This window comes from Trematomus bernacchii, unplaced genomic scaffold, assembly GCF_902827165.1.
Source record: "Trematomus bernacchii unplaced genomic scaffold, fTreBer1.1, whole genome shotgun sequence".
Classification (NCBI taxonomy): domain Eukaryota; kingdom Metazoa; phylum Chordata; class Actinopteri; order Perciformes; family Nototheniidae; genus Trematomus; species Trematomus bernacchii.
Window position 1 is genome coordinate 1 of NW_022987345.1, and position 25766 is coordinate 25766.

A 25766-nucleotide genomic window follows, 5' to 3' on the forward strand; every position below is an offset into this window, starting at 1 on the left:
ATCACCAGGTACACACACTGAGTACACACTGTAACACACTGAATACACACTGTAACACACACAGTAACACACTGAGTACACACTGAATACACACAGTAACACACTGAATACACACTGAACACACACAGTAACACACTGAGTACACACTGAATACACACTGAGTACACACTGAATACACACTGTAACACACTGAATACACACTGTAACACACTGAATACACACTGTAACACACTGAGTACACACTGAATACACACTGCAACACACTGAATACACACTGTAACACACTGAATACACACTAAATACACACTAAATACACACTGTAACACACTGAATACACACTGAATACAAACTGAATACACACTGTACCACACTGAATACACACTGAATACACACTGTAATACACACTGTAATACACTAAATACACAATGTAACACACTGAATACACACGGTAACACACTGAATACACACTGTAACACACTGAATACACAGGGTACACACACTGAATACACACTGTAACACACAGAGGCTTGAGGAGGAGCTCCGGAATCACCAGGTACACACACTGAGTACACACTGAATACACACTGAATACACACTGTAACACACTGAATACACACTGTAACACACTGAATACACAGGGTACACACACTAAATACACACTGTAACACACAGAGGCTGGAGCAGGAGCTCCGGAATCACCAGGTACACACACTGAGTACACACTGTAACACACTGAATACACAGGGTACACACACTGAATACACAGGGTACACACACAGAGGCTGGAGGAGGAGCTCCGGAATCACCAGGTACACACACTGAGTACACACTGAACACACACAGTATATACACTGAATACACACTGAACACACACAGTAAAACACTAACATACTGTAACACACACTGAATTCACACAGTAATATTAACAGTAAAAAATTATATTTATATATACAGTATATATATCAACATATTTTACATGTTGTATAAGCTGCAGTGTGAGGACGGTGGTTTCTGTGTGTCTCTGCAGGCCTGGTTCTCGGAGGCTGACAGCAGACTGTCTGAGAACGGCAGCCGGAGACAGAGCGGAGGTTGTGGGTCAAATTCCCAGGTGACAACGCCGGGCAGCAGCAGCCTGAAGCAGCTGGACAACCGCAGTCCAGCCAGCAGAGAGAGGTACTGACCATCTGTGGTAGAGAGAGGTACTGACCATCTGTGGTAGAGAGAGGTACTGACCATCTGTGGTAGAGAGAAGTACTGACCATCTGTGGTAGAGAGAAGTACTGACCATCTACCACAGAGGTACTGACCATCTATGGTAGAGAGAGGTACTGACCATCTACCACAGAGGTACTGACCATCTGTGGTAGAGAGAAGTACTGACCATCTGTGGTAGAGAGAGGTACTGACCATCTGTGGTAGAGAGAAGTACTGACCATCTGTGGTAGAGAGAGGTACTGACCATCTGTGGTAGAGAGAGGTACTGACCATCTACCACAGAGGTACTGACCATCTGTGGTAGAGAGAAGTACTGACCATCTGTGGTAGAGAGAGGTACTGACCATCTGTGGTAGAGAGAGGTACTGACCATCTGTGGTAGAGAGAAGTACTGACCATCTACCACAGAGGTACTGACCATCTATGGTAGAGAGAGGTACTGACCATCTGTGGTAGAGAGAGGTACTGACCATCTACCACAGAGGTACTGACCATCTGTGGTAGAGAGAGGTACTGACCATCTACCACAGAGGTACTGACCATCTGTGGTAGAGAGAAGTACTGACCATCTGTGGTAGAGAGAGGTACTGACCATCTACCACAGAGGTACTGACCATCTGTGGTAGAGAGAAGTACTGACCATCTGTGGTAGAGAGAGGTACTGACCATCTATGGTAGAGAGAGGTACTGACCATCTGTGGTAGAGAGAAGTACTGACCATCTACCACAGAGGTACTGACCATCTGTGGTAGAGAGAGGTACTGACCATCTGTGGTAGAGAGAGGTACTGACCATCTACCACAGAGGTACTGACCATCTGTGGTAGAGAGAAGTACTGACCATCTGTGGTAGAGAGAGGTACTGACCATCTGTGGTAGAGAGAGGTACTGACCATCTGTGGTAGAGAGAAGTACTGACCATCTACCACAGAGGTACTGACCATCTGTGGTAGAGAGAGGTACTGACCATCTGTGGTAGAGAGAGGTACTGACCATCTACCACAGAGGTACTGACCATCTGTGGTAGAGAGAGGTACTGACCATCTGTGGTAGAGAGAGGTACTGACCATCTACCACAGAGGTACTGACCATCTGTGGTAGAGAGAGGTACTGACCATCTGTGGTAGAGAGAGGGACTGACCATCTGTGGTAGAGAGAAGTACTGACCATCTGTGGTAGAGAGAAGTACTGACCATCTGTGGTAGAGAGAGGTACTGACCATCTACCACAGAGGTACTGACCATCTGTGGTAGAGAGAAGTACTGACCATCTACCACAGAGGTACTGACCATCTGTGGTAGAGAGAGGTACTGACCATCTACCACAGAGGTACTGACCATCTGTGGTAGAGAGAGGTACTGACCATCTACCACAGAGGTACTGACCATCTGTGGTAGAGAGAAGTACTGACCATCTGTGGTAGAGAGAAGTACTGACCATCTGTGGTTACCCGATATCAGAGGTGGTGCTAGACTTTTTCGCTGCCCGTCATTTTGACGGGCAGGATCGTAACATTTCCGTCAAAATCCATTATTACCCGTCGGTCTACTCTGTACACAACTCTGACGGGGGGGGGCGGAGAGCGAGAGAGAGAGCACGCCTGTGAACTGTCAACGGAGGGAGGGGGGGGGGGTACGCACGCTCGTGAACTGCGGGCATGCATAACACGGCATAACACCGGAGCCTCGCTGCGGGGAAGCTTTGGCGCTGTTCCCAGTTTGTTCTAATCTGACTGCTTTCAGATGTTTCCGTCATTGTTTACAAAAATCCGTCATAGACTGAAAATATTCGGTTAATGCGACCTCTGCCCGATATGTAGCGCAAGTTGTCCGACATGTTGGACAGCTATATACGGCAACCCAAACAGGACATTTGATGTTTGTAATCAAAAGTGCATCGTTATCTGACCCTTGCAGAGAAACTCCAAAGCTGGGAAAGACCTTCGAGATTTAGCACTAATTGTTATATAAGAAAAATACTGATCTAATAACAGAGTTTAGTTCTTGAATCAACTTTTTTATTTGATGTCAGTTCCATTTTCCAGGAATGTCAATGCAGTCCAGTTGTCCCCAACCACTGGTCCACAGACTGGTACTGGTCCGGTGGCCATTTGATACCGGGCCGAACAGAAAGATTGAATAAATAATGAAAGATGTTATATTTAAGTGGGAAGATACATCTGTCTCAGTCATGTGATGCTTCATAAAGGAAGCTAGCAGCAGGTGGCCTTAAAGTGTGTTTCAGACAACCCTCTGCAGGACAGGGGATCCTGAGGTCGCCAGGAAGGAAAACCCTGCTTACATTCCCAACGTGGACTGGACATAAGAGACACACTCCAGGTGTCATTGTCTCCATTAGCCCTAGATTGGACCAGCTCGTTGCAGAACCTCAAGCTCAGGGCTCCCACACCTTCTGCACTTCATATTTGTTTTTATGCCGGTCATATAATTTTATTTTGTCATATTTATCCCCCGACCGCTTGAAGGCCGGCCCGTGAAAATATTGTCTAACATGAAACCGGTCCATGGCCCAAAAAAAGTTTAAAATCTTAAAGTGTTTGTTTCTCTGTTCTCAGTCCGGACGGCAGCTACACTGAAGACAACAGCGCTGAGCTTCACTTCAAGTCCCGCAGCTCCGAGTTCGATGATGACTTCGATGATGAAGAACCATTACCGAGCATCGGCACCTGCAAGTCCCTCTACCCGTTTCAAGGTACAGTAGATCAGAACTAGCCTCAGTACAGGAGCTGTGCAGGTACACAGTGAGGTCTCCTGTCTGCAGGGTCAGGAGACCACTGATGCCCCGGTAGGGTACAGGACTTTTATTCTGAGACCCAAGAGTGAGTCAGGACATGTCGTCTGGAACCCAAAAAAAAGTCAGAGAGAGAGAAACGAGAAAAGTTAGGGACAGAAGACGACCCAGGTCATTAACACACTGTACCCGGGTCATTAACACACTGTACCCGGGTCATTAACACACTGTACCCGGGTCATTAACACACTGTACCCGGGTCATTAATACACTGTGCCCGGGTCATTAACACACACTACCCGGGTCATTAACACACACTACCCGGGTCATTAACACACTGTACCCGGGTCATTAACACACTGTACCCGGGCCATTAACACACACTACCCGGGTCATTAACACACTGTACCCGGGTCATTAACACACTGTACCCGGGTCATTAACACACACTACCCGGGTGATTACACACCCCGGGTGATTAACACAACACTGTACCCGGGTCATTAAACACACTGTACCCCTGGTCATTAACACACTGTACCCGGGTCATTAACACACTGTACCCGGGTCATTAACACACATTACCCGGGTCATTAACACACTGTACCCGGGTCATTAACACACTGTACCCGGGTCATTAACACACTGTACCCGGGTCATTAATACACTGTGCCCGGGTCATTAACACACACTACCCGGGTCATTAACACCCACTACCCGGGTCATTAACACCTGTACCCGGGTCATTAACACACTGTACCCGGGTCATTAACACACACTACCCGGGTCATTAACACACTGTACCCGGGTCATTAACACACTGTACCCGGGTCATTAACACACTGTACCCGGGTCATTAACACACACTACCCGGGTGATTAACACACTGTACCCGGGTCATTAACACACTGTACCTGGGTCATTAACACACACTACCCGGGTGATTAACACACTGTACCCGGGTCATTAACACACTGTACCCGGGTCATTAACACACTGTACCCGGGTCATTAATACACTGTGCCCGGGTCATTAACACACACTACCCGGGTCATTAACACACACTACCCGGGTCATTAACACACTGTACCCGGGTCATTAACACACTGTACCCGGGTCATTAACACACTACCCGGGTCATTAACACACTGTACCCGGGTCATTAACACACTGTACCCGGGTCATTAACACACTGTACCCGGGTCATTAACACACACTACCCGGGTCATTAACACACTGTACCCGGGTCATTAACACACTGTACCCGGGTCATTAACACACACTACCCGGGTCATTAACACACTGTACCCGGGTCATTAACACACTGTACCCGGGTCATTAACACACTGTACCCGGGTCATTAACACACACTACCCGGGTCATTAACACACTGTACCCGGGTCATTAACACACTGTACCCGGGTCATTAACACACTGTACCCGGGTCATTAACACACTGTACCCGGGTCATTAAACACACTGTACCCGGGTCATTAACACACTGTACCCGGGTCATTAACACACACTACCCGGGTCATTAACACACTGTACCCGGGTCATTAACACACTGTACCCTGGGTCATTAACACACTGTACCCGGGTCATTAAACACACTGTACCCGGGTCATTAACACACTGTACCCGGGTCATTAAACACACTATACCTGGGTCATGTCGTGTCTGTATTCATGCTGTGATTGATCTGCTGCAGGTCAGAATGAAGGCACTCTGTCGATGGTTGAGGGGGAACTACTTTCTGTTGTGGAAGAAGACAAAGGTGACGGCTGGACAAGAGTACGGAGGAACCTGGAGGAGGAGGGATATGTCCCCACCTCCTACATCAAAGTCTTCCTGGAAAGCAGCGCCAAAGGTGCCATGACATACATATGACCTTAATACCACCTTAATATGACCTGTATTACCTTAATATGACCTTAATATGACCCCTACGTGACCTATACATGAACCTGAAACCTTAAAAGGACCTCTACATGACCTCTGAATGTCATCACGTCTATTGCCATGGTTACAGCAGCAGCCCTTCTGGTAACGCCTCTCACAGTTAAGCCCCACCCACACCGTCAGTGTCAGACAGAGGCAGACAATAATTTCAAGCAGATGGCGGGACTTCCTGTTCTACTGCTGGTACATGAGGCAGGCGTTTAATTAATTAATTAAGATGGAGAATAACGACTTGAACCCGATCTGAATCTCATCTCAGTCGGTCCTCCGGTTCTACCTGTCTCGTGCTCGTGTATAAAATATTAAACCCTCCTTATCTTTGGTGTTAAACCCAGGAAGCTTCATTATCCATACTCATGAATTCAGCAGTGAGACTGCAGGCAGATGTCTGTCTCACTCTACGATTTCTAACATATCTACCTGTCTGTCTCTCTGTCTTTCCTTATCTATCTGTCTCTCTACCTGTCTCTCTCTCTCTACCTGTCTCTCTGTCTGTGTCCTCTAGGCTTTGTGCAGAGTAGTCGGCTAGTCTAGCCAGTGAGGACGTCCCGCCACAGGAAGTGATGTAAAGGAAAGGTAACGGCTTTTCATTGGACAGTTAACCTCTGAGATATGTGAGCCAATCAGAGGACAGACTGCTGTCAGTACCTGATGGAGGACTGCGACATCAGCAGGAATTAGACAGATCCCAGAAACAGGTCAAAGACCAGGGATTAGACAGACCCACCTTAATCATTACTCATCATCAGCTCAGATTTTATATTAGTTTGTTTAAATGTGTAACAGAGCTGCAGGATGTAGTACTTTTGTGTTGGTCCCTGAAGGTAGCATCTCCCTGGTCCAATGGGCTTTCTCCATGTGGTTTTGGATAATTGCAGAAAATAATCTGTGTGAAACAAATGTTAATGATATTTACAGTTTAGGGGCAGCAGGATAATCTCCACATATTAACACCACTTTAAGATTTCTGAAAAAAGCTAACTTTAGGCTATAAAGGAACCACAGCACGGTCACATGACTTCACGTCACCACCGCTAAGCTAAAGGCAGCTAATGTTGGGCTATAAAGGAACCACAGCACGGTCACATGACTTCACGATCACCACCGCTAAGCTAAAGGAGGCTAATGTTGGGCTATTAAGGAACTACAGCACGGTCACATGACTTCACGTTACCACCGCTAAGCTAAAGGCTAATATTGGGCTATAAAGGAACTACAGCACGGTCACATAACTTCACGTCACCACCGCTAAGCTAAAGGCTAATGTTGGGCTATAAAGGAACTACAGCACGGTCACATACCTTCACGTCACCACCGCTAAGCTAAAAGAGGCTAATGTTGGGCTATTAAGGAACTACAGCACGGTCACATGACTTCACGTCACCACCGCTAAGCTAAAGGCAGCTAATGTTGGGCTATAAAGGAACCACAGCACGGTCACATGACTTCACGTCACCACCGCTAAGCTAAAGGAGGCTAATGTTGGGCTATTAAGGAACTACAGCACGGTCACATGACTTCACGTTACCACCGCTAAGCTAAAGGCTAATATTGGGCTATAAAGGAACTACAGCACGGTCACATAACTTCACGTCACCACCGCTAAGCTAAAGGCTAATGTTGGGCTATAAAGGAACTACAGCACGGTCACATACCTTCACGTCACCACCGCTAAGCTAAAAGAGGCTAATGTTGGGCTATTAAGGAACTACAGCACGGTCACATGACTTCACGTCACCACCGCTAAGCTAAAGGAGGCTAATGTTGGGCTATAAAGGAACTACAGCACGGTCACATGACTTCACGTCACCACCGCTAAGCTAAAGGAGGCTAATGTTGGGCTATAAAGGAACAACAGCACGGTCACATAACTTCACGTCACCACCGCTAAGCTAAAGGCTAATGTTGGGTTATAAAGGAACTACAGCACGGTCACATGACTTCACGTCACCACCGCTAAGCTAAAGGAGGCTAATGTTGAGCTATAAAGGAACTACAGCACGGTCACATGACTTCACGTCACCACCGCTAAGCTAAAGTCGGCTAATGTTGGGCTATAAAGGAATGACAGCACAGTCACATGACTTCACGTCACCACCGCTAAGCTAAAGGCGACTAATGTTGGGCTATAAATGAACTACAGCACGGTCACATGACTTCACGTCACCACCGCTAAGCTAAAGGCTAATGTTGGGCTATAAAGGAACTACAGCACGCTCACATGACTTCACGTCACCACCGCTAAGCTAAAGGTGGCTAATGTTGGGCTATAAAGGAACTACAGCACGGTCACATGACTTCACGTCACCACCGCTAAGCTAAAGGTGGCTAATGTTGGGCTATAAAGGAACTACAGCACGGTCACATGACTTCACGTCGCTACCGCTAAGCTAAAGGAGGCTAGTTGGGCTATAAAGGAACTACAGCACGGTCACATGACTGCACGTCACCACCGCTAAGCTAAAGGAGGCTAATGCTGGGCTATAAAAGAACTACAGCATGGTCACATGACTTCACGTCACCAGTGGGGTATTTACTGACGTATTTTATGTGGTAGAACAGAACGTTTAAGTCTCTTCAGCTTGTGTTAACCACAGACCTTATTTCAGGATAACAACCAAAAACACATTCAGAAACCATTGACTTCCAAACAGGAAGGGATTACCTGCTGACTCTTGGCAGGGTTTTGGGACTCATTCCTGCAATGTAAAAACACACATTAACGTTTAGTTGAAAAGGATTCTTTATTCACAAACAGCAGAAAACTCTGATTAAATACTAACTTTTTATCTCATTGTGTTTCAGTTTCTGATTCACTGACTAACTGACATGAGATCAGTTTCACCTTTTGAATTCAAACTGAGAAATCTAAATGTAAAAAATGAATGTTAGTAAAACTGTGTTATTGATCAAACATTATGGAGGATGCTTCCTCCGAATAAAGGACTAAAGGATATGTGTGTGATCTGAGGCTTCTGTAGAAACGCTATCAACTCCTTCTCTAGAGATTTCATTTGTTATTGTGTAAATAAATCCTATGCTGCACAGGTGTAGCCCCGCCCCTGTATATCTGCTGACATTAGCCCCACCCCCTGCATACCTGCTGACATTAGCCCCGCCCCCTGTATATCTGCTGAAATGAGCCCCGCCCCCTGTATATCTGCTAACATTAGCCCCACCCCCTGTATATCTGCTGAAATGAGCCCTGCCCCCTGTATACCTGCTGACATTAGCCCCGCCCCCTGTATATCTGCTTAAATTAGCCCCGCCCCCTGTATATCTGCTAACATTAGCCCCGCCCCCTGTATATCTGCTGAAATTAGCCCTGCCCCCTGTATACCTGCTGACATTAGCCCCGCGCCGTGTATACCTGCTGACATTAGCCCCGCCCCCTGTATACCTGCAAACATTAGCCCCTCCCCCTGTATACCTACAAACATTAGCCCCTCCCCCTGCATACCTACAAACATTAGCTCCGCCCCTTTATGCTAACATTAGCCCTGCCCCACACTAACAAGCATGTAATAACCCCACCCCCACATTAAAAGCATGTAATAACCACGCCCCCACATTGATTGCGTGTGTTAGCCCCTCCCACACATTCATTGCATGTGATAGCCCCTCCCACACATTCATTGCGTGTGTTAGCCCCCCTCTATAACTCCTCACATTAGCCCTGCCCCTGTATGCTAACATTACCCCCAACCCACACTAACAAGCATGTATCAGCCTCACCCCCACATAAAGAGGGTGTTAGCTCCCGCCCCCACATAAAGAGGGTGTTAGCCCCGCCCCCACATAAAGAGGATGTTAGCCCCGCCCCCACATAAAGAGGGTGTTAGCCCCACTCCACATAAAGAGGATGTTAGCCCCACCCCCACATTAAGAGGGTGTTAGCCCCGCCCCCACATAAAGAGGGTGTTAGCCCCACCCCCACACAAAGAGGTTCATGGCACGCCCCCACATAAAGAGGGTGTTAGCCCCGCCCCCACATAAAGAGCTTCATGGCCCGTCCCCACATAAAGAGGGTGTTAGCCCCGCCCCCACATAAAGAGGTTCATGGCCCGTCCCCAAATAAAGAGGGTGTTAGCCCCGTCCCCACATAAAGAGGGTGTTAGCCCCGCCTCCACACAAAGAGGGTGTTAGCTCCGTCCCCACATAAAGAGGATTATGGCCCGTCCCCACATAAAGAGGGTGTTAGCCCCGTCCCCACATAAAGAGGTTCATGGCCATCCCCACATAAAGAGGGTGTTAGCTCCGCCCCCACATAAAGAGGGTGTTAGCCCCGCCCCCACACAAAGAGGTTCATGTCCCATCCCCACATAAAGAGGGTGTTAGCCGCGCCCCCACATAAAGAGGGTGTTAGCCCCGTCCCCACATAAAGAGGGTGTTAGCCCCGCCCCCTGCTTGTTGTTAAATATTTTCTGTGATGTTGAGGAGTTACTGATTTTTTATTTGGACCTGAGACTGCTGATCATGCTTTTCTACAACTTCCTGTATGTTAACCTTTCAAAATAAAGTACGCTATGAATGAAACGGGTTAGTTATTTTGATAATTTCTCCCTCAGATTTCTTCACCAGAACATCAGATAAAGGCTCTTTATGACATCACTATGTGCACCAGCAGGAACTACTGGAACGGCTGTGGGAACAATAAAGGATTTCTGATCATGTGTCGTTTAATGAAAATGTGTTATTCCTTCACAATAATACAATACTGATTTATGAACATCCTTCAATGTTCATCATCATTATATATTATTATCATCATAATTATTAGTGTTAACATTATTATTATTGTTATTATTATATCAGTGTTATAACAGGAGATGCTTTGAGACATTATTCATTATTATTCATTATTCTCACGTCTGTCTTCCTGTGACAAAATGTTCCTCATTTCTGCTGAAACTAACAGACTGAGTGTGAACCCTACACACATACACACACACACACACACACACACACACACACACACACACACACTCATGTTTCCATGACGACCTGAGATGAAATGATTAATTTAGGGACATTTTCTGCCTCTGTGTGTTCAGAGAGAGGAAGGGGGGGGGGCTGCTTGGTGCTAACAGGGTTTCTGCTTACAGACCATCAAGACAGCGTACTACCAACCCTTACAATTACACTCTCCAGTACCATTACACTCACCAGTACCATTATACTAACCAGTACCATTACACTAACCAGTACCATTACACTAACCAGCACCATTACACTAACCAGTACCATTATACTCACCAGTACCATTATACTAACCAGTACCATTACACTAACCAGTACCATTACACTAACCACTAACCAGTAGCATTATACTCACCAGTACCATTACACTAACCAGTAGCATTATACTAACCAGTAGCATTATACTCACCAGTACCATTACACTAACCAGTACCATTACACTAACCAGTAGCATTACACTAAGCAGTGCCATTTCCACTAACCAGTAGCATTATACTCACCAGTACCATTATAATAACGGGACCATTATACTCACCAATACCATTACACTAACCAGTACCATTATACTCACCAGTACCATTATACTCACCAGTACCATTATACTCACCAGTACCATTACACTAACCAGTACCATTATACTCACCAGTACCATTACACTAACCAGTGCCATTATACTCACCAGTACCATTACACTAACCAGTACCATTACACTAACCAGAACCATTTCCACTAACCAGTACCATTACACTAAGCAGTGCCATTTCCACTAACCAGTAGCATTATACTCACCAGTACCATTATAATAATGGGACCATTATACTCACCAGTACCATTTCCACTAACCAGAACCATTTATACTAACCAGTGCCATTTATACTAACCAGTGCCATTTATACTAACCAGTGCCATTTATACTAAGCAGTGCCATTACACTAACCAGGACCATTATACTCACCAGTACCATTTCCACTAACCAGAACCATTTATACTAACCAGTGCCATTTATACTCACCAGTACCATTTCCACTAACCAGAACCATTTATACTAACCAGTGCCATTTATACTAACCAGTACCATTATACTAACCAGTGCCATTACACTAAGCAGTGCCATTATACTAACCAGTACCATTTCCACTAACCAGTGCCATTACACTAACCAGTGCCATTACACTAACCAGTGCCATTACACTAACCAGTGCCATTACACTAAGCAGTACCATTTATACTAACCAGTACCATTATACTCACCAGTACCATTACACTAACCAGTACCATTATACTCACCAGTACCATTACACTAACCAGTGCCATTATACTCACCAGTACCATTACACTAACCAGTACCATTACACTAACCAGAACCATTTCCACTAACCAGTACCATTACACTAAGCAGTGCCATTTCCACTAACCAGTAGCATTATACTCACCAGTACCATTATAATAATGGGACCATTATACTCACCAGTACCATTTCCACTAACCAGAACCATTTATACTAACCAGTGCCATTTATACTAACCAGTGCCATTTATACTAACCAGTGCCATTTATACTAAGCAGTGCCATTACACTAACCAGGACCATTATACTCACCAGTACCATTTCCACTAACCAGAACCATTTATACTAACCAGTGCCATTTATACTCACCAGTACCATTTCCACTAACCAGAACCATTTATACTAACCAGTGCCATTTATACTAACCAGTACCATTATACTAACCAGTGCCATTACACTAAGCAGTGCCATTATACTAACCAGTACCATTTCCACTAACCAGTGCCATTACACTAACCAGTGCCATTACACTAACCAGTGCCATTACACTAACCAGTGCCATTACACTAACCAGTGCCATTACACTAAGCAGTACCATTTATACTAACCAGTACCATTACACTAAGCAGTGCCATTATACTAACCAGTACCATTACACTCACCAGTACCATTATACTAACCAGTACCATTACACTCACCAGTACCATTATACTAACCAGTACCATTACACTCACCAGTACCATTATACTAACCAGTACCATTATACTAACCAGTACCATTATACTAACCAGGACCATCTTTACTTCCGTCTTGTTGTTATTTCTGCATCCTTGTGGAACATTGTGGAAGACTAACCTGGAATCAGCTTCATATCGCTGTGGTGACATCAGCTGCTGTGAAGACGCTTGGTGACCATCCTCACACACACACACACACACACACACACACACACACACACACACACACACTCACACTCACACTCACACTCTCTCTCACACACACACACACACACACACACACACACACACACACACACACACACACACACACCAGAGAAGAAAGACAGACAGGAGGGGGGAGGAGGAAGAGCAGGAAGAAGCATATACAACAGACTGTGAGCGGATAGCCTTGAGATAGCCTGCTTAGCAGATAGACTGGTTACAGATAGCCTGGGTACAGATAGACTGGTTACAGATAGCCTGGGTACAGATAGCCTGGTTAAAGACAGCCTGGGTACAGATAGCCTGGGTACAGATAGCCTGGTTAAAGATAGCCTGGGTACAGATAGCCTGGTTACAGATAGCCTGGGTACAGACGGACTGGTTACAGATAGCCTGGGTACAGATAGCCTGGGTACAGATAGCCTGGTTAAAGATAGCCTGGGTACAGATAGCCTGGTTAAAGACAGCCTGGGTACAGACAGCCTGGGTACAGATAGCCTGGTTAAAGATAGCCTGGGTACAGATAGCCTGGTTACAGATAGCCTGGGTACAGATAGCCTGGTGGAGGTGACGGAGGATGGAGTCGGAGGAGAGCCTGCTGAATGTGTTCGTGCTGCTGCTGTTCGGATCTCTGCTCACCGTGGTGAGTACCTTCCTATTCATATATACTCATATCATTCATAGTATATATACTCATATCATTCATAGTATATATACTCATATACTATATCATTCATAGTATATATACTCATATACTATATCATTCATAGTATATATACTCGTATACTATATCATTCATAGTATAATTATACTCTAATGTGTGTGTCATTACACTATATTATAATTATATATCTATATTTACAGTCTTGTGCATTATTTGTATATTTCTAAATGTTTTCAGTCCAGTTATTAATGGTCAATAATTGATGAAAATAGAACATTTATTTTAATATGTTTTTCTCGTGAAACAAACTCCTCGTATTGCTAACCTCACCGTCAATCCCAGCATGCACCTCTGCACCCCCCTGTGTGGGAAGTGGGTGATGTAATGTCCGGTACAGCGCGTCCCAGTGGCTCGTTGAATACTCAACATATTGTGGTTAATGTAATAGAAACATAATGTCTGCTGGTACCATTATTGAAGAAACATGCATCCAGAGAATTAGCCTTTTCTTGGGTGAGCTAGCGTTAGGGTGAGCTAGCGTCAGGGTAAGCGTATTGTGCCTCCTATGTACAAGGTTAACATTGAAAGTGTTGATGATATGTCCCAATGCGTCTCAATGTACATGTTACTCCAGCTGCTTATCAGCTTACTCCACTCAAATGGCACAAAACTCGCGTTCCATGGACAGACGTGTAAAACACTCAAATTACAATAGATGGAGCTCTAGACTAATTTATAACATTTGTAAAAATGTTGTTAAAGGGCCCATGTCATGGCCATTTCCACTGATCATAATTCCATTGTTGAGGTATACTAAAATAGATTTATACTGTGCAATGTTCCAAACTCACATTGGTTTCGCATACAGCATCTCTGTCAAGCATGTGTATTCAGCAGTATTCACTCTCTCCACTAAACGGCTCGTTGGAGCTCTTGCCCCCCCCTCCCTGTGAGCCTAGTGTGCTCCGATTGGTCAGCTCGGCCACTCTGTTCTGATTAGTCAACCACCAGAGAGGCTCCGCCCATGTCTAACAGTGCTTTTCCCGGCTGCTCTCAGCGGAACATCAGTCTTATCATGGCGTCGGTACAGCCGTATATTTTATACGCGAACTAACCGAACTGTACCTACAACTGTTGTTATAGAAGAGTGTGACGGCCCCAGGGCCTTTGTCTTACGATGGGGTGGAGCTGAAGAGGCTAATCAGCGCGATCACGGACACCTGGCCGGAGCCGAGGTGCTAGCCAGCTGCCCGGAGTCACACGGCGGCCCCTCTCTCTCTCCAAAGCGGCTGAGTGATCCCCTCCCCTCGACCACCTATCTCTGCATTTACCACAATAAATGTGCCGTGGTTTTGTAAACTCGTGTATGTCTCCTTGTCTTTCCGTTGTGGCCTACGAGCCGGTCATAACAAAGAGTAAGTTATTTTTACCTGTTATAAACTACTACTGTTTGATGAGAAATCAAATCATGGTTTGCTATATATGAATGATATGCAGCCGGGGCTTTTTAGGCCTCAGTGTGGTAGTCCCGTCCCCGTCATGGATTGTCCGCCAGGATCTGGCTGGACGAAATCAAATGCAAATCACAAAATATTAGAGAAACTTAGTTGTTTTAGATTCGTTAGTAGTAGTTGTGGTAGGAGTGTGGATCTATCTAATCAATCTAATGAACAGCTTGCCAGCTAATATGCTAACCTAGCTTTGTTTACCTTGGTAGCTAACGTTAGCTCGGAGGAACGGCAACTATAATGTAGAGTAATAAAACTACTATGAACAAAAGCTAGTGGTTCATATTAGGCTAGCAATAACGTGTTTATAATTGCAATCTTATACGGGTAGTCTGCTACGTTCGGTCATACATTGTAACGGTCATGAATACATTGTTTTTGCGCTAGCATGTATAGCTAGACTCGTTAGCTATACATGCAGTATGTACATGTACTGTCACAATGTACGGCAAATCACCCGGAGTATACTGTATGAGCTGGGCTTGTTTAGTGTAATAAAACCACTATGAACAAAAGCTAGTGATTCATATTAGGCTAGCAAGAACGTGTTTTCGTAGCATAACACAAATGTTTTTCCGAGCAAACCCATGTAGCTCCGTTGGTTAGATCGGTAGCATACACCCTACGCCAGCTATAATGTAATTACGTTTTGCGACTGACCGTACGGCAAATCACCCGGAGTATACTGTCTATGAGTATTTCGTGTGTGAATGCAGACATTCTCCTGCTATGAGATACATGTATGTAAGGCCATCTGCTGATATTAGAGTTGATATGGAAACGCTAGCAACTTAGTTAGCACAGTTAGCACTGTGTCAATGGCTTAGCAGTCCGACACAGTTTATACATTTAAACAGTCTTGTTTGATAAATACACAAATAACAATGCAAACTTACAGGTTGTGTACCCGAATCTTCCCCTGCTCCAAACGGTCCAAACAAACTAGGAATAGCATCGTCCTTCAGTTTCAAATGCTGTGCATATCCGGCCTCAAACTGGGCAATGTTTTGGAAGCTTTCGTCTGTGAAATGCCGGTTCTTCGAACCTCTGAAGGAACAGTGTTAAACAGAAATGTCAACCACTGACTTCGTGGTGGTTCTTCTGTCGGTAGGACAAACAGCTCCGATTTCTCCTCACATTTCAGGAAACAGGTCCTTGGCATTGGCATGACTGGATCGATTGTGAACTGAACCAGAGCTTCCAACAGTAAATGTTAGGCTGGCAGAGGGTGCGGCCAGCGCCGCTGGGTGTGGCCATAGCTCTTCGGGATTGGTCCATTTCGTTCCGGGTACCGCATGACATCATGCCGTACCCGGAACTAAATGGAAGACTCAAATGGGCAGTGACGTATCTCCAACGAGGCGTTTTGGGGAGGTATTTTCTGTGTTAGAGTTTTACTCGCTACAGGGTGTACTTTGAGGGTTTTGACTCTGCACACCGTTTACATGCATAAAAACCTTCATAACACACAAGGGGACGGGTAATAACCGGAAAAGCATGACATGGGAGCTTTAAGTCTGAAAAACACGCTATTATGGATGATAAATAGGTTAATATGGTAAACAAGGGCGCATGACCCCCAAACTTCGTGGGTGTGTTCCAACGGGTACAAAGTGTAAATATACCAAGTTTGATGGACCTGTGATGTCTGTAAATATTTGAATTAAAATAGTTTAAGCACTAGTATACCCATGTTTTTAACACTTTAGCTGGGTAAACATGTTATCTTTTCAACCTGGGTGTGTGGGACAAGTGAAACCACACTTAAATCCTCCGGAATTAAAACATTATAATCGAGTTTGAGCACTAATATACCCATGTTTTGAACACTGTTGCGGGGTAAACATGTTATCTTTTCACCCTGGGTCTATGGGTCTCTGAGACCCTGCTAACAGCAGTGACTCTGCTGCCTGCATTTAAACAGATTCACCAGTTTATAACATTACTTTAGCCCTGATCAGAGCCATGTTTTCTGCGTAACACAGCGAGGTGCTGTACCCTGGGTCTATGGGTCACTGAGACCCTGCACTTGTGAATCTGTTTAAATGCAGGCAGCAGTGACTCTGCTGCCTGCATTTAAACAGATTCACCAGTTTAAGACTGCATGACAACATGCATCGTAGTTCTGGCACATGTTCAGATTCTGCTATCTCTGCTGAAATAGCACATTGTGAACTACCAGTTTTCATTAAATGACTCTGTCTCCTGAATTAAAACATTTCCCACGACTTTGACCACTAATGTACCCATGATTCAGACACTTATTCCTGGGTAAATATGTTATCTTTTCCCCCTTGGTGTGTGTGACACCATCTGGTGGAACATTTGTGAATTACACTAAAATCCAAAACTTTAATGTTTTTTATCTCAGCGAAATAATGGTTTAATGACCCCAATGTAATGATCATTTATGATTCTGCAGACGTTGTCTACACGTGTATCACAACGGCTTATTTTTAGAGTGATTTAGAAAACTCGTTTAGTAAGGTTTTTTTTTGTCAATATGAGATGCACTGTTTGTATGTCCCATGTACATGTCTGTACATATGGCCTCACGCACTACTAATGGAGGGTTAGGCTATATGTTGATACATTTCCATTTCTACAGCCATAGATAAACAATGCAGGGTTAGGGTTAAATATAGCTTGTTTAATCTGATTTGTGGTGCTGAGTGTTGGACTGAAAAAGGAAGATAGAAACATGAGTCATATTTAACATACATTTAACACATCCTTGGAATTGGACACCTATGAAACACATTTATTACATAATTGCTTTCTTCCTCCATCTCATACTTTAAGATTGTATGTGGATATCTGTCTGCATTCAGAATGTCAAAGCTCTCCAATGACTTTCTGTCTATCAACGACTCTTCTTTAAAATCCAGCTTGTCCTTGTGTTTTGTTGATGAATGAATTCCACTTGATGTTAGCTCTGCAGTGAATCAATGCCCTCTGATGAACAGGTGGGACCCTCAGCCCTGGAGGAGGGCTGGCAGGTGTACAGCTCAGCTCAGGACCCTGAAGGCCGATGTGTGTGTACTGTGGTCGCTCCCCAGAACACCGTCTGCTCCCGGGACGCCCGGACCAAGCAGCTGCGCCTCCTGCTGGACAAGGTATTACATTACATCGCACTTAGCTGAGGCTTCCATCCAAAGCGACTTACAATAAGTGAAATTAACCATAAAGATTCAACTCAGGACGACAACAACCACAGAGCTGCATGTTGACTACAAACAAGCAGTACCACTGTAAGGGTCGCTGCATCAGGAACACTCTAAAGGGCTTTTTATGTTTCATTATTCTCCAAGGTATAAACCTAATGACACTACTGCTGATACAGATACTACTTATAATACTACTGCAGATATTACTTATAATACTACTGATAATACTACTGCAGATATTACTAATGATAATACTACAAATATTACTTATTACACTACGACAAAACACAGGCAGCTAACAAGCAGCAATGGAGTTAAGGTCACCGGCATCATTTAATGATATGGTTAATACCGTATAGCGCAACTAAATAAATGAGATGTTACAGGTGCAAACATACCTTTATCTTTTGAGCGTCTCATCTTCTTCTTTCCTTTTCTTTCTAAACTGGGCACCTGATGCCTTGTGCCTTTTTTTCTCCATCACCGTAGGTAATCATTTTCGACCCAAGAATCAATGCATAGCGTACCCCTCCCCCAACACTGTCAACAGGTCAAGACTTTACTCATTTGCCGTAGTCAGTTTTTAAATAATTCTTTATTGTTTCATACAACCCAGGCCAGGAAGAAAATATATCTGCAAAAATATTTATATTGTATGAATGAATTTTGTGGCATTTCGAGGCGTGAGATTAATTTGACTAACTGCAGTACTACTTTATAAACATCGAAAGTGTTTATTTGATAGAGATAGTGTACCCGCCGCCGCCCTCTCTCTCCCCCATAGTGAGGCGACCTGAGATCCCCCCGCCCTTCTTTCAGTGCAAGACCTTCCATTCCAGCTGCCTGCTATCATAAGGGTGGCCGCGCCCCCTTCGAACCACAACCACAACAACAATACACGATATAAAATTACGTGCAAATTGGCGATAAAAAAATACTTTTCATTGCGCTTGTGCCCCAGTCAAAATGCCACCCTGGGCAACCGCCCATGTTGCCCATATCAATATCCGCCACTGGTTGGTGTCATCCCTACGTTAGTAGTACCAGCAAGAGGAGTATTGGTAGTAGTGTTAGTAGACTACTAACACTACTACTACTACCACTACTACTAGTAGTAGTGGTAGTAGTAGTAGTGGTAGTAGTGTGAGTAGTGTTAGTAGTAGAAGTTGTAATATAGTATGTGTTGTGTTCCAGGTTCAGAATATGAGTCAGTCCATTGAGGTTCTGGATCGGCGGACTCAGAGAGATCTGCAGTTTGTGGAGAAAATGGAGGTTCAGCTGAAGGGTCTGGAAACCAAATTCCAACAGGTGGAGGACGGACACGAGAGCAACTGGGCCAAACAGTACCAGGTACCCTAACCCAAAAAATAAAAAAATCACTTTGCTAGAACAGTGATAATAAAACAATGCTCCATAAGTCAGTGTGCTCAACAACAAAAAAATACATAATACAATTGTGCAATCCCTTTGATAGAACAATAAGTTATAATACTTTGCCACTTTGCAATCTGTGCAACAAAATGAAAAGAAAGAAATGCTGATATTTGGCAGAAAAGTGTGTCTTCTCATTAGTGGCTGCAATGAGCCTGTTTGGCTCTGCAGACTCCTTCAGAACAGGTTGCAGGCTCAGTGCCGGCGCCAGAGATTTATTTTGGGGGTGCTGTGGGGTAGCTTGATGTTTCATAGACCAATAAGCCCGTGCCATACAGTACCAGGTACCCTAACCCAAAACCCCAGAGCCATACAGTACCAGGTACCCTAACCCAAAACCCCAGAGCCATACAGCACCAGGTACCCTAACCCAAAACCCCAGAGCCATACAGTACCAGGTACCCTAACCCCGGGCCAAACAGCACCAGGTACCCTAACCCAAAACCCCAGAGCCATACAGCACCAGGTACCCTAACCCAAAACCCCAGAGCCATACAGTACCAGGTACCCTAACCCCGAGCCATACAGCACCAGGTACCCTAACCCAAAACCCCAGAGCCAAACAGCACCAGGTACCCTAACCCCTGGCCAAACAGCACCAGGTACCCTAACCCAAAACCCCAGAGCCATACAGCACCAGGTACCCTAACCCAAAACCCCAGAGCCATACAGTACCAGGTACCCTAACCCCGAGCCATACAGCACCAGGTACCCTAACCCAAAACCCCAGAGCCATACAGCACCAGGTACCCTAACCCCGGGCCAAACAGCACCAGGTACCCTAACCCAAAACCCCAGAGCCATACAGCACCAGGTACCCTAACCCAAAACCCCAGAGCCATACAGTACCAGGTACCCTAACCCAAAACCCCAGAGCCATACAGTACCAGGTACCCTAACCCAAAACCCCAGAGCCATACAGTACCAGGTACCCTAACCCAAAACCCCAGAGCCATACAGTACCAGGTACCCTAACCCAAAACCCCAGAGCCATACAGTACCAGGTACCCTAACCCAAAACCCCAGGGCCATACAGTACCAGGTACCCTAACCCCGGGCCAAACAGCACCAGGTACCCTAACCCAAAACCCCAGAGCCATACAGCACCAGGTACCCTAACCCAAAACCCCGGAGCCAAACAGCACCAGGTACCCTAACCCCGGGCCAAACAGCACAAGGTACCCTAACCCAAAACCCCAGAGCCATACAGCACCAGGTACCCTAACCCAAAACCCCAGAGCCATACAGTACCAGGTACCCTAACCCAAAACCCCAGAGCCATACAGTACCAGGTACCCTAACCCAAAACCCTAGAGCCATACAGTACCAGGTACCCTAACCCCGGGCCAAACAGCACCAGGTACCCTAACCCAAAACCCTAGAGCCATACAGCACCAGGTACCCTAACCCAAAACCCCAGAGCCATACAGCACCAGGTACCCTAACCCCGGGCCAAACAGCACAAGGTACCCTAACCCAAAACCCCAGAGCCATACAGCACCAGGTACCCTAACCCAAAACCCCAGAGCCATACAGTACCAGGTACCCTAACCCAAAACCCCAGAGCCATACAGTACCAGGTACCCTAACCCAAAACCCCAGAGCCATACAGTACCAGGTACCCTAACCCAAAACCCCAGAGCCATACAATACCAGGTACCCTAACCCAAAACCCTAGAGCCATACAGTACCAGGTACCCTAACCCCGGGCCAAACAGCACCAGGTACCCTAACCAAAACCCCAGAGCCATACAGTACCAGGTACCCTAACCCCGAGCCATACAGCACCAGGTACCCTAACCCAAAACCCCAGAGCCATACAGCACCAGGTACCCTAACCCCGGGCCAAACAGCACCAGGTACCCTAACCCAAAACCCCAGAGCCATACAGCACCAGGTACCCTAACCCAAAACCCCAGAGCCATACAGTACCAGGTACCCTAACCCAAAACCCCAGAGCCATACAGTACCAGGTACCCTAACCCAAAACCCCAGAGCCATACAGTACCAGGTACCCTACCCAAAACCCCAGAGCCATACAGTACCAGGTACCCTAACCCAAAACCCCAGGGCCATACAGTACCAGGTACCCTAACCCAAAACCCCAGGGCCATACAGTACCAGGTACCCTAACCCAAAACCCCAGGGCCATACAGTACCAGGTACCCTAACCCCGGGCCAAACAGCACCAGGTACCCTAACCCAAAACCCCAGAGCCATACAGCACCAGGTACCCTAACCCAAAACCCCGGAGCCAAACAGCACCAGGTACCCTAACCCCGGGCCAAACAGCACAAGGTACCCTAACCCAAAACCCCAGAGCCATACAGCACCAGGTACCCTAACCCAAAACCCCAGAGCCATACAGTACCAGGTACCCTAACCCAAAACCCCAGAGCCATACAGTACCAGGTACCCTAACCCAAAACCCTAGAGCCATACAGTACCAGGTACCCTAACCCCGGGCCAAACAGCACCAGGTACCCTAACCCAAAACCCTAGAGCCATACAGCACCAGGTACCCTAACCCAAAACCCCAGAGCCATACAGCACCAGGTACCCTAACCCCGGGCCAAACAGCACAAGGTACCCTAACCCAAAACCCCAGAGCCATACAGCACCAGGTACCCTAACCCAAAACCCCAGAGCCATACAGTACCAGGTACCCTAACCCAAAACCCCAGAGCCATACAGTACCAGGTACCCTAACCCAAAACCCCAGAGCCATACAGTACCAGGTACCCTAACCCAAAACCCCAGAGCCATACAATACCAGGTACCCTAACCCAAAACCCTAGAGCCATACAGTACCAGGTACCCTAACCCCGGGCCAAACAGCACCAGGTACCCTAACCCAAAACCCCAGAGCCATACAGTACCAGGTACCCTAACCCCGAGCCATACAGCACCAGGTACCCTAACCCAAAACCCCAGAGCCATACAGCACCAGGTACCCTAACCCCGGGCCAAACAGCACCAGGTACCCTAACCCAAAACCCCAGAGCCATACAGCACCAGGTACCCTAACCCAAAACCCCAGAGCCATACAGTACCAGGTACCCTAACCCAAAACCCCAGAGCCATACAGTACCAGGTACCCTAACCCAAAACCCCAGAGCCATACAGTACCAGGTACCCTAACCCAAAACCCCAGAGCCATACAGTACCAGGTACCCTAACCCAAAACCCCAGGGCCATACAGTACCAGGTACCCTAACCCAAAACCCCAGGGCCATACAGTACCAGGTACCCTAACCCAAAACCCCAGGGCCATACAGTACCAGGTACCCTAACCCAAAACCCCAGAGCCATACAGTACCAGGTACCCTAACCCCGGGCCAAACAGCACCAGGTACCCTAACCCAAAACCCCAGAGCCATACAGTACCAGGTACCCTAACCCAAAACCCCAGAGCCATACAGTACCAGGTACCCTAACCCAAAACCCCAGGGCCATACAGTACCAGGTACCCTAACCCAAAACCCCAGGGCCATACAGTACCAGGTACCCTAACCCAAAACCCCAGGGCCATACAGTACCAGGTACCCTAACCCAAAACCCCAGGGCCATACAGTACCAGGTACCCTAACCCCGGGCCAAACAGCACCAGGTACCCTAACCCAAAACCCCAGAGCCAAACAGCACCAGGTACCCTAACCCAAAACCCCAGAGCCATACAGTACCAGGTACCCTAACCCAAAACCCCAGAGCCATACAGCACCAGGTACCCTAACCCAAAACCCCAGAGCCAAACAGCACCAGGTACCCTAACCCAAAACCCCAGAGCCATACAGCACCAGGTACCCTAACCCAAAACCCCAGAGCCATACAGTACCAGGTACCCTAACCCAAAACCCCAGGGCCATACAGTACCAGGTACCCTAACCCAAAACCCCAGGGCCATACAGTACCAGGTACCCTAACCCCGGGCCAAACAGCACCAGGTACCCTAACCCAAAACCCCAGAGCCATACAGCACCAGGTACCCTAACCCAAAACCCCAGAGCCATACAGTACCAGGTACCCTAACCCAAAACCCCAGAGCCATACAGTACCAGGTACCCTAACCCCGGGCCAAACAGCACCAGGTACCCTAACCCAAAACCCCAGGGCCATACAGTACCAGGTACCCTAACCCAAAACCCCAGAGCCATACAGTACCAGGTACCCTAACCCAAAACCCTAGAGCCATACAGTACCAGGTACCCTAACCCCGGGCCACACAGTACCAGGTACCCTAACCCAAAACCCAAGGACCATACAGTACTAGGTTTACATTTTACCGATAATTTGAAACCTTTGAGGTGTGTTAACGTAAAAGAGCACTTTCTTCTTATAACTAATATCCCTGTCAATGTATTAACCCAAACACATGCTCATTGGTCCATTAGATCACAGCGGATCTTAGATTAGAAAAATCAGAAGAAGTGTAATGGTACCCTAAAAGATCCCAGCATGCACCGCATCATGAGCTTTATGAAGACAATAACATGTGAAATATGCACAAGTGCCTAACACTTGATATTTCTTCAATTGTATGGAACTAACTGAAGTGATGGATTGTTGTATCTGTCCTTCATGAATGTACGTGTTGACGCTGAGGCTCTGCGGCTCTGCTAACACACCGCTCCAGCTATGCTATGCTATGTTATGCCATGCTATAACCCAAACCCTTTTGTTGCAGTGAACTATGGGAACATTTACAATGAATGGAGAGTTAACCAACGGTTATTGATCTCCTGTTTGTCCATCAGTCCATCAAAGCTAAGATGGAGGAGTTACGTCCCCTCATCCCGGTCCTGGAGGCCTACAAGGCGGACGCTCTGCTGGTGCGACAGTTTAAGGAGGAGGCGGCGAACGTGACGGAGCTGCTGGGATCGCTGCAGGAGCAGCTGGGAGGTGTTGACTACCAGGAAGTCCACAGCCGAGTCCTGGACCTGGAGGAGCGGCTGAGGGCCTGCATGCAGAGGCTGGGTGAGCAAACACAATACAACCAACAGACCAAAACCCTTCTTCTGGGTAGCTCAGCTGGGTGAGTCCAAACTGGGCAGTCCGAACCGCAGCGGTCCAGTCCGATCCAGGACCCTTCGCAGGTCATCCCTACTCTCCTGCCTGACTCTCAACATCCTGTATTCAGTGATGTCTCAGGAGTCTTTCTCCAGTGTTTCTGAGTCATTACTTTTTCATCATAATCATCTCTTTAGCAAATCATTAGTCCATCATGAATTTCTAATAAACGCGTTGCTAATGAGAACACATCAGTGTGTGCAGCTGTTCATGCCGTCCTGTTGCTTTTCAGCCTGCGGGAAGCTGACAGGAATTTCTGAGCCAGTCACAATCAAGACGTCTGGATCCAGGTTCGGATCGTGGATGACTGACCCGCTGGCCGCAGCTGGAGACAACAGAGTGAGTCCCATCTACAACACAACGTCACAACAACAACAACAACACAACGTCACAACAACAACAACACAACGTCACGAAAAAAACAACACAACGTCAACAACAGAATGTCATACAAAAACAACACAGTGTTACGACAACAACAACACAATGTCACGAAAACAACAACACAATGTCACGACAAAAACAACACAGTGTCACAACAACAACAACACAATGTCACGACAACAACACAACGTCAACGTGTTATTTTTGTGTAGACGTCAGCACTCTCAAATGTCACTGGTGAAGTGGCAGTTACAGTGGCTTCACATTCTTTCCCTCCTTCTGTTTGTGGGGACTCACCGCTCCTTATTCAGTTACTTGGTTCCTGGAGACACAAGTGTAGTTAGTGTGTTATGATGCATGTAATCATTTATCTACCCAAAGGAGGGAAATCGCAGCCTGGAAACTAGAGT

The 25766-nt window shown here is 46.4% G+C and overlaps 2 protein-coding genes across 2 annotated transcripts; both read left to right on the plus strand.

Moving 5' to 3' along the window:
- Nucleotides 1–1027: 1027 nt before the first annotated feature.
- On the plus strand, nt 1028–10594 carry LOC117483640 (formin-binding protein 1 homolog; the record flags this gene model as incomplete). Its single annotated transcript, XM_034132026.1, is given in 5 exon segments — nt 1028–1173; nt 3790–3926; nt 5677–5835; nt 6433–6503; nt 10496–10594. Coding segments are annotated over 4 exon segments (471 nt in total), but the record flags the coding sequence as incomplete, so codon positions are not given.
- A 2717-nt stretch (nt 10595–13311) lies between these two features.
- LOC117483633 (noelin-like) lies at nt 13312–25311 on the plus strand (the record flags this gene model as incomplete). Its single annotated transcript, XM_034132015.1, has 5 exons — nt 13312–13778; nt 18274–18423; nt 19669–19824; nt 24660–24879; nt 25205–25311. Coding segments are annotated over exons 1-5 (699 nt in total), but the record flags the coding sequence as incomplete, so codon positions are not given.
- Between the last annotated feature and the right edge of the window lie 455 nt (nt 25312–25766).